Below are 9,948 nucleotides of genomic sequence, written 5' to 3'. Positions count from 1 at the left end.
ACTCTCACAATGTGCGATTTTGGATTCTTCTCTAAAATTCTCATGACTCTGTGTTCTGGAAACATGTCTGAAAATGATTTGGGTTTTTTCATCTGCCTCGTTTTTCCATAATGAGGGAGATGTGTGGCTATAGATTGTCTTTTCTAGCTGTATTTTTTTTTCCCTAAGGTATGAAATGTGTTCTTGTGTGCAGTGGAAATACCCCCAGCCTGGAGTGCAGTTTGTGCAAGGTGACAGTGTGGGTTGTGAAAACTTCTGCAGCTGTCTCCTGTTGGCTGGGTAAATTTTAGAAGCTGTGGCAATACATCTCTTGAAGAATGGTGAACACTCACATTGTGCCACTATTATTTAGTCACAGAGTAGGCCCTGATTTAGTGAAGAATTTTAGACCTAAACCTATTCCTATTTGTCAAAACTATGAAATAGGTATTTCAGTGAAAATTATCTCAGTATTCAATTCCTTTACTGAACTGTGACTTTCACTGCTTAGGTGTTTCTTCTGAATAAATTTATTTATTTGGAGGATTTAAAATTGGGTCTTGAAGAGCTTACTGCTTTTAATTTTGTAGACTACTAAAACCAAATACAATTATTACTTTTGGTGTTTTTCAAAATTATTTATTCAATGTTGAATCCCTTTTTGAATGGAAAAGAGTACCTCTGCAGAGACAGATTCCTTCAAAGGCATAGTTCCAAGGTTGTGGAAAGGTTTTATGTGAGAATATTTTTATTTTTAACCACATCCTTACATTTCAGATCTCTGTCTGCTTTTTCAAACAATGGATGTGTATTTATAGTGTAAATATTCTCACTGAAGCAAACACAATGTGCTGTGCTACTCACATGTACAATATATAGCATCTCATGTCCACTTAGATTAGAATGCACAGCTTTTAACACTGCTCAAAGATGACAGTATATCTATGGGGAAGCATTGGCATCCAGAAGGCACATTTTATAGGCAAAAAAAAAAATAATAGTAAGACTTAATAGGAAAAAAAGAAATACAAAATGCCCCCCCTAATTTTCAGTTGTCTGGAATTTGAAGGTTTTTCCCTCTTTTATACCTTGCATTTGCCTCAGTCTGTCTAGACACAAATGAGAAGGAAGAGAAAAGCTGACGCTGTGTTCTGTAATTTCTTCTACTTTGAATATAGTTATTGTTGGGGAGGATCATTGTCTCTTGATATTTTTGTGTGGTTTTGGGACATATATAAACCAGCAGTACCTTTGCAGATGCAGGAATGTCTGAAGAAGATTGCTGAGAGTTGCTCGGTCACAGAAAGATATGTTGTCTGAAATCTGTCTGTTGGTCTACATTTTGTAATTTAGAATCTGAACATCTCATGCTTTTATTTAAGGTAGAATATATAATTTCTCTCTGCAAGCAATTATAATAGGAACATTTTTGCTGTGTTTAAAAGACTGAATTTTATTTATTTGTCAGATTTCTGTGAGAATTTTAGTAAAATGTACATGCTTTTAGACATTAACATTCTTCCTTTTGTTTGCTTCTCTGTTAGCTCTTACAGAAACCTTTTCAGTTAGAGAATTGCACTGACCTTGCAAAATACCATATGTTGAGAGTGCTGCTATTCATCTCATAAGCATTAGTAGTCTTGAATGAACAGGTATTGTCTGTATCCTATGATAACCAAAGGAGTTAAAGAGACTATTTTTTTTTATTGCAGTGATAGAAAATTAAATATTACAGATAAATTACTCATTTTTTTGTTAAGGAGCATTATTTCTTTGTGACTTTAGATACATGTACCGACATGTGGGTGTGCACATCATATAAATTCAGGGTTTATTTATAGTTCTGGCCATTTGTATATTCTTAACCCTTATATTACAGTATATGTTGGTAAAGGAGTGAACTCAATCATGTAGTAGTTTCAGCAAAACCAAAGAGTAGAAAAAGTGAGTAAAAGATGAGTATTTCACCCTGACACTCGGTTTCTTTGCTATGGCAGCTTAACATGGACCTTACATGTAGTTATAATGTTTCTTGTGTGGTTTAACTCCTTTTTATTTTTATGATACAGTGCAAAAGTATGAGAATAGAGAAAACACCATCATAAGTAAATAAAGAAAAATAAAAGACACGGCAATGGATCATTAAAGTTTCTTTTTAAGCAGATATATAGATGGTTATATATAGCAATTATAAAAATATATATTTATGTAATTTAGAATTAAGTAGAGATGTAAGCAAATAATTGATATGGATCCTTACAAAATGCTGCATCAGCTATCAGAACATCCTATATCTTACAACAGTTTTTTGCACCTAGTTATTAAAAATATTGGGATGCGAAAATTGGAGAAAAGTGACATAGTTGCACTAGGGTTAGTGAGAAGAAAGCTGTTCATAAAAGCTCAAAATGTGTGTCTTCTCAGTTTTTAGCTTGTACTTGTTTTTGTTTTGGTTTTGGTTTTTTTGATAAAAATGCCAGATGGTAACTGCCCATTGTTGTGCATTTTAGGTCTCAGAGGGGTTTATTTTCTATTTAAAAATAATTTCAAAATTAGAAGCCATATTCTTCTTTAACTATTCTTTGCTTTTCTGATACTTAAAATTGTATTGTCTTTTGCCATTAAAAACTACTGCAAAAAGGTGTGTTGAATGAGAGGCTAAGAGATCCTAGATTGCAGCTGTGGGAGTGAATTCTATGTGTGTACCTAGAGTTCAGAACTGCAGCAGTCCTACCATCCTCAAATATCTGCAGTGTGTTCCAACAGCAGCATTGCTGCAAGACAGGGAAGCTGGCTGCCTTCTGAATTCTCTTACTACTTCTGCATTCTATTATTCATTTTATGGACAAAATGCCTTTTCGAGAATATTTTCATCTGGTTTTACAATGCTTTTCTAGCATCTTCCTGACCTTTGACTCCAGGATTATTTCTGAATTTTATTTATTGTGCTTTGTACTCACCTGTCCTTTTAAACATATTAGAAAACACTTGAGGCTGATTTATCTTTTTAGGCCCTGATCAGAACTTTTTTAAAAACTAAAAGGTCAAATTATCATCTGAAAATATTGACATTTAGGGGACAGGTGAAAAATGCAATGTGCATCTTAAGGTTCAGTACAACCCTAGTACTAGATAGAGTATTTTCTTGCTTCATCTTAAAAGATCAGGCTGAAGCAGTTAGGGGTTGCATTAAGAGTGAATTGCAAAGGTGAATACATAATGCAGTACTGACCGTAATGTGTTTCAAAGAGTATTCATATTACAATGAAAGAAGATTCTTTTTATTTTTCAGAAAAGGCATTTCAGAATATGTTAGCAACTGTGTACAAAAAGAAGCTCGACTCATACTTATGCTCCCCCCAGCTGAAGAAGACCTCAGCTTTGTTAACATAATAATACATATTTTCTTCATACCACATAGGAGCAGAAGTGCCTATTTTCTGGCTTGCTTTCAGTATTGTACCATGAAAGGACACAGGACACATTTCAGCATCACTTGCTGCAGAGTTCACCTGACAAGGAGGCACTTTTTTATTCAGTTACTGAAAATTGTTCATAATCCGTATTTTCTACCTTGACATTCTTACAAATTATCTACATTCCGTTGGCATTGTGATTTTTTAAGCTTCTTTTACAAAACTGGAGGGAAATGTGTACAACTATGTTTTCTGCTTTGCAATGAAAGTGTACATTTATCACTTAGGTACATGTAAGTCACTTCTGTGAATTGAGCCCTTGGAGTAAATGTGTTTTGATGTAATGGCCATCTGCTCATGAATATCACATTTGCTAGTTTAACAAATAGTTTAATATAGATAAACACATAGTTTGGTGAGATCATATAGTTTCACAGATAGCAATGCAATAGAAAAGTTTTATATTTTCCGTAAACCAATAATCAAGCTGCAGTGAAGATCTCAAGGTTTTTGTTTGTTGCTTTAAGAAATTAATCTCTAGTATTTACTTTTAGTTTCTGACTGCTTTTTTTCAAAATGGTAAATGAAGGACCCACATCAGATCATAACAGGAGGCAAACTACATCCTTCCCATTTCAGAAAACAATCAATCTTGCTTCTCTTTTCACCTTTCAAAAATGAAAGCTGTTCTGCTCTCAGATGGACGCAGTACAGCCAGACACCAGGAGACCCTGGGAACAGCTGACCTGACACTCTTGACCTGTATGGCTTCATTAGAGTCAGGTATCAGTGACACAGAAATGGCCCCTGCAGCTGCAGCTAAAGCCAGTTTGCAAGAAAAGACAGAACTGACAAGATAGAGTTGGTCAAGTCAGTGATTCTGAGTGTCATGGTCTGAGGGATGTGGGTCAGCTGCAACGCGTACACATACATATGTAGTGCAGTAAATATAGCTAAGCACCACGCCATTTTTTTAAGTTGATAACAACTAGTTTAGTAGGCTCTTTGTTTGATTTTAGTTTTGATATTATGGCATTTTCTGTGGGCCTGGCACATATTTTACTGCTGAAGTCAAAGTTTATTCTTCAGTATCACTGATATCAAACTGTAACCATGACAGAATGTGTGGATTTATAGGAGGAGTATGTGAGTGATGGTGAGTTTGGGTTTCAGATGTATCCTCAAAATTTCTCTTCATGGTTACAGTTTTCAGTGCAGGAGAGCCATGTAAAATGTGCATGTTCAATAACATTGTCTTGTTTCCCCCCATGTCCTCTCCTGTATTTTAGCATATGTTCCTGAGGAAGAATTGAAAGCAGCAGAAATAGATGAAGACAGCGTGGAAGATGATGGGCTGTCTCTGGACATCCAGGAGAATGAGTATTTGTGCAATGAAGAAGCGGAGATCAAAGAGGCTCAAAGCTACCAGAACTCCCCAGTCAGCACTGCAACTAATCAGGATGCAGGCTATGGTTCGCCGTTTAGTGAAAACAGCGATCAGCTGGCCCATTTCAAAAGCACTTCCTCTAAAGAAGAGAAAGAGGATCCTCAGTGCACAGACAATGTTTCCTATCCACAGGACAGCTTGGCACAAATAAAAGCTGTGTATGCAAATTTGCTTTCAGAGACTTGCTGGTCCAGTTTAGCTTTGGACTTAAAGAAATCCAATCCAACCACCAGCAACAACGGAATCAGCCAGAATGAAAACGTGACCAGTACTGACACCAATGCCAATTCCCAGAGTACTTGTACTACCAGTACCAACACCAGTACCAGTACAACCACCAGCAGTACTAGTAACAGCAATAGTAACAGTGGTGGCTCGGGTTATGACTGGCACCAAGCTGCGTTGGCTAAAACTCTGCAGCAGACATCATCGTACGGACTTCTGCCGGAGCCGAGTCTCTTCAGCACGGTGCAGCTTTACCGGCAAAACAATAAACTCTATGGGTCTGTGTTCACCGGTGCCAGCAAGTTCCGATGCAAAGACTGCAGCGCAGCCTACGACACGCTGGTGGAGCTAACTGTGCACATGAATGAAACTGGACATTACCGTGATGACAACAGAGATAAAGAAGCCGATAAGACCAAGCGGTGGTCAAAGCCTAGGAAACGATCACTTATGGAAATGGAAGGCAAAGAGGATGCCCAGAAAGTGCTGAAGTGCATGTACTGTGGGCATTCGTTTGAGTCTTTGCAAGACCTCAGTGTCCACATGATAAAAACAAAGCATTACCAGAAAGTGCCTCTGAAGGAGCCAGTACCAGCCATCACCAAATTGGTCCCTTCTACCAAAAAGCGAGCACTTCAGGACTTGGCTTCGCCTTGTTCACCTGAACCAACAGGGATCACGGCAGAAGCTTCACTGGGTGAGTCTGCAAAGGATCAGAAAACTGCCAACCCCTACGTGACTCCGAACAACCGCTATGGCTATCAAAATGGTGCTAGCTACACTTGGCAGTTTGAGGCACGTAAAGCCCAAATACTGAAATGCATGGAATGTGGCAGTTCCCATGATACTTTGCAGCAGCTCACTGCTCACATGATGGTCACCGGTCATTTCTTGAAGGTGACCAATTCTGCTTCCAAAAAAGGCAAACAGCTTGTGTTGGACCCAGTGGTGGAGGAGAAAATACAGTCTATACCTCTTCCACCCACCACCCATACAAGGCTACCAGCCTCCAACATTAAAAAGCAGCCTGATTCCCCAGCGGGCTCCACAAATTCGGAGGAAAAGAAAGACCTAGAGAAGGAAAAGCTGGTGGTCACTGAAACAGAGAAAAAGATTAAAGAAGAGAGTGAGGACTCTACAGAGAAATTCGAGCCAACAACTTTGTATCAATACCTCAGAGAGGAGGACCTAGATGATAGTCCTAAAGGCGGAATAGACATATTGAAATCCCTGGAGAACACAGTGACAACAGCCATCAGCAAAGCCCAGAATGGAGCCCCTTCCTGGGGAGGATATCCCAGTATCCATGCAGCTTACCAGCTCCCAGGGACAGTGAAACCCCTTCAGCCCGCGGTGCAGAGTGTTCAAATGCAGCCGTCCTACACGAGCAGTGTGAAATCGCTGTCGTCAGAACACAACGCACTCATCCATTCCCCAGGCAATCTCACACCCCCACCTCACAAGAGCAATGTATCTGCTATGGAGGAGCTAGTGGAGAAAGTTACTGGTAAAATCAACGTGAAGAAGGAAGAGAAGCCTTTGGAGAAGGAGAAGAGTTCTCCAGTTAAACCCATGTCACCAGCTGCTAAAGAAAACAAGGACTTCCCAAAAGCAGAAGAAATAAATAACAAACAGCAGCCAAAGAAGAGCTCTGAGTCTGAAGTTCAGAAGGTCAAAAAGGATAGTCCAGCAGAAGCACATACGCCAAATGGTACAGAGCCACTTAAAACAAAGGTTGCAAATGGCTGTAACAATTTAGGAATTATCACAGATCATTCACCTGAGCCATCCTTCATTAATCCATTGAGTGCTTTACAGTCCATTATGAATACCCACTTAGGCAAAATTTCTAAGCCGGTAAGCCCCTCTCTGGACCCTTTGGCCATGCTGTACAAAATTAGTAACAGCATGTTGGACAAACCCATTTACCCAACCACTCCAGTCAAGCAGGCTGACGCTATTGATCGGTATTACTATGAGAACAGCGATCAACCTATTGATTTAACCAAGTCCAAAAACAAGCCTCTTGTTTCCAGCGTGGCTGACTCTGCCTCATCCCCGCTGAGGGAGAGTGCCCTGCTGGATATTTCCGATATGGTGAAGAACCTCACGGGGCGTTTGACACCCAAGTCTTCAACTCCCTCTACCGTGTCAGAAAAGTCTGATGCTGATGGGAGCAGCTTTGAGGAAGCTCTGGATGAACTGTCACCAGTACACAAGAGGAAGGGCAGGCAGTCCAACTGGAACCCTCAGCATCTTCTGATCCTTCAAGCCCAGTTTGCTTCCAGCTTGAGGGAGACCCCGGAAGGCAAATACATTATGTCGGACCTAGGTCCACAAGAGCGGGTACACATCTCTAAGTTTACTGGTCTTTCCATGACCACAATTAGCCACTGGCTGGCCAATGTGAAGTATCAGTTAAGGAGGACAGGTGGAACTAAATTTTTAAAGAACTTGGACACAGGACATCCTGTTTTCTTTTGCAATGATTGTGCCTCTCAGTTCAGGACTGCTTCTACATACATAAGTCACTTAGAGACACACCTAGGGTTTAGTTTGAAGGATCTGTCAAAGTTGCCACTTAATCAGATTCAAGAACAGCAGAATGTTTCAAAAGTCCTCACAAACAAGACTTTGGGCTCACTTGGAATTGCTGAGGAGGACTTAGGCTCCACATTCCAATGTAAGCTCTGTAACCGAACTTTTGCAAGCAAGCATGCAGTCAAACTGCACCTTAGTAAAACACATGGCAAGTCCCCAGAGGACCATCTGATCTATGTAACTGAGTTAGAAAAACAATAGCGTCCAGGTAAGCAGCCAGGTATGCAAGTGACCACAGGAACATTGCACTAAACTTCTTCATAGTACTGCACTAGGCCTGACCTGAGCCTCTGAAATCAGTCTTACTTTTGTTGCTGAACTGCCTATCTGGACCTTGGTTTTTCTTACACTTATTTTGTAGTTATATTTATATGCTCTTTGTCTGATCTGTGCATGGTTATTTTTTTGTTTCTGTTTTTATTTTTTGTGAGTCAAAGTCTGACCTTTATTTTCAACATCTGTCCTTGATGTTAAGCTATCTTTTGTAGAATATAGTGGGAGACACTATTGAGAGACATTAATTTAGCCGTAAAGAAAGACACAAAGAACAATGATAAAGAGACATCCTAAAATTACAAAGTTGCCATGACAATAAAGGTCACAGAACCTGGTAGTGTCAAGTTTTAACCCTCTGAGAACTGTAATAGCATTTCTGTGCCTTTCCCAGTGACTAAATAAGTAAATAAGGAGAAACAAAATAAAACAAAAGGCTTAAAGGCATTTCATTCAAATAAAAGCTGTGTCGGAAGCAGGACTTTTTTTTTTTATTGAATGAGCTTTTTTTTTTTTTTAATGCAGAACTGGTTTGTGAAGATATTGTGCATGCAGTCCTTGGAAGAAGGAGAGCTGTGTAGTACTCAAGGGGTTAGGAAGCCACAACTGTATAAGTTAAATAATGAATAAAAAAACAAGCAAACCAATTTGCCACTATGCCCAAACCCTCTGGATGCTGAGAATTGCCACTTTTTGGCAAAAGGAAAAAAAAGTATGCAAGCTGTTATTTAAAACAAATGTAAAAATGCTCTTTTCTTTCCTTTATTTTTTTTTTCTGTAAAATACTGCAGTTTATAGTTATTTACAAATGTTAAGCTTTGGTACAAGCTGACCTTTCTATAGTGTGCTGCATTGGTAAATGAAAACAAAAAAAAATGGGGCAAATGTTGGATTCTGTTCCTTGTAAATTGCCAGCATCAGCTTAAAAAAATACATGTTACATATCGTACCATTTTAAACTGTTCAACTTTCTTTGTACCTTCTGGCTGTATGCTTTCTCTTTTAACTTTTTATATTGTCATTTTATATTCAATTTCTGTGTATATAATGTAAAACCACACTTTTTGAATAAAATTTAGTTCCTGCAGCTTGATATAAATAGAGGAATTTTACTGGCACCTGCATCTTTCCAGATGCATGTACTTAAAGGAACTATCTGACAAAAAAAATAAATAAATAAAAATAAAGCAAGCAATGCACTATGAATTATACATTTTGATGTTTTATCATTAATATTGTACAGTACATTTTGGTTCACACAATTAAATCCACTGTTTTCTCAAGTGTAAAATAAACCCACATGCAGTTCTTGATTTACATACATTGTCATGTCGTCATTAAATTGCCTTTGAGGTGTTGCTCCAGCTATAAGAGGCATCGTTTATATAATCAACCAGCGAAAATCTACTTGAAATCATCTCTCCTGATCTGTGTGCTGACGTGTCTCACTCAAAGCCCTAATGCTGGAAACCTCTTAGGAGAGATCTGAAGCAGGCACTCACTGCAAAAGGTACACAGCCAGGGCAGCCAGGGGCGTCCTGCTCCTCCCTGGGGAACGAGAGAGCCTGCAAAGGTTTTGGCCAAGTTATGTGCAGCTGTACCTGTAGCCATTTTCTGTGTGTGTTCAAAGCTGTCTCCTCCCTCCCTCCCTTCCCTGGTGAAACCTTTTGATTCCAGCAGTTCCATAGTCAGAGGCTGTGGCTCCTGCCCCTGCGGTCTGTTGGATGCTGCAGTGCTGCCTCCCTGGCAGCGGTGAAGACCTCAGAGGCTTTGACACCAGTTTTTACTTACAGTACAAGGAGGCAGACCTGTGTTTCTCTGTACTTTTTAAATATTGCATTTTGAGGTAAGCTGAGCGCTATCATATCAGGTGTTTCCCTTAATCTTTATTTCTGTTCTGTTGAATGCAGATGTCATTTAGAATGTAAAAGAGAGCTGTCAGAGCCTTCACTTCTCTATCTCCTGAGTGCTTTGACAGTTACAGTGTATGAAAGCCTGGGATCTGCT

At 39.3% G+C, this 9,948-nt stretch overlaps 1 protein-coding gene across 1 annotated transcript in view; it reads left to right on the top strand.

The window, feature by feature from the left end:
• Nucleotides 1-9,236, top strand: part of TSHZ1 (teashirt zinc finger homeobox 1) — a 55,078-nt gene extending 45,842 nt beyond the window's left edge. The window contains exon 2 of the mRNA XM_059489436.1: nt 4,685-9,236. Coding sequence (XP_059345419.1) covers nt 4,685-7,869 — 3,185 coding nt within the window. The 3' untranslated portion in view covers nt 7,870-9,236. The remainder of the gene's footprint in view (nt 1-4,684) is intronic.
• Nucleotides 9,237-9,948: the final 712 nt, after the last annotated feature.

The sequence above is a fragment of the Ammospiza nelsoni genome, chromosome 1, assembly GCF_027579445.1.
Source record: "Ammospiza nelsoni isolate bAmmNel1 chromosome 1, bAmmNel1.pri, whole genome shotgun sequence".
In the NCBI taxonomy this organism is placed as follows: Eukaryota; Metazoa; Chordata; class Aves; order Passeriformes; family Passerellidae; genus Ammospiza; species Ammospiza nelsoni.
This window is presented reverse-complemented; position numbering and strand designations above follow the sequence as displayed.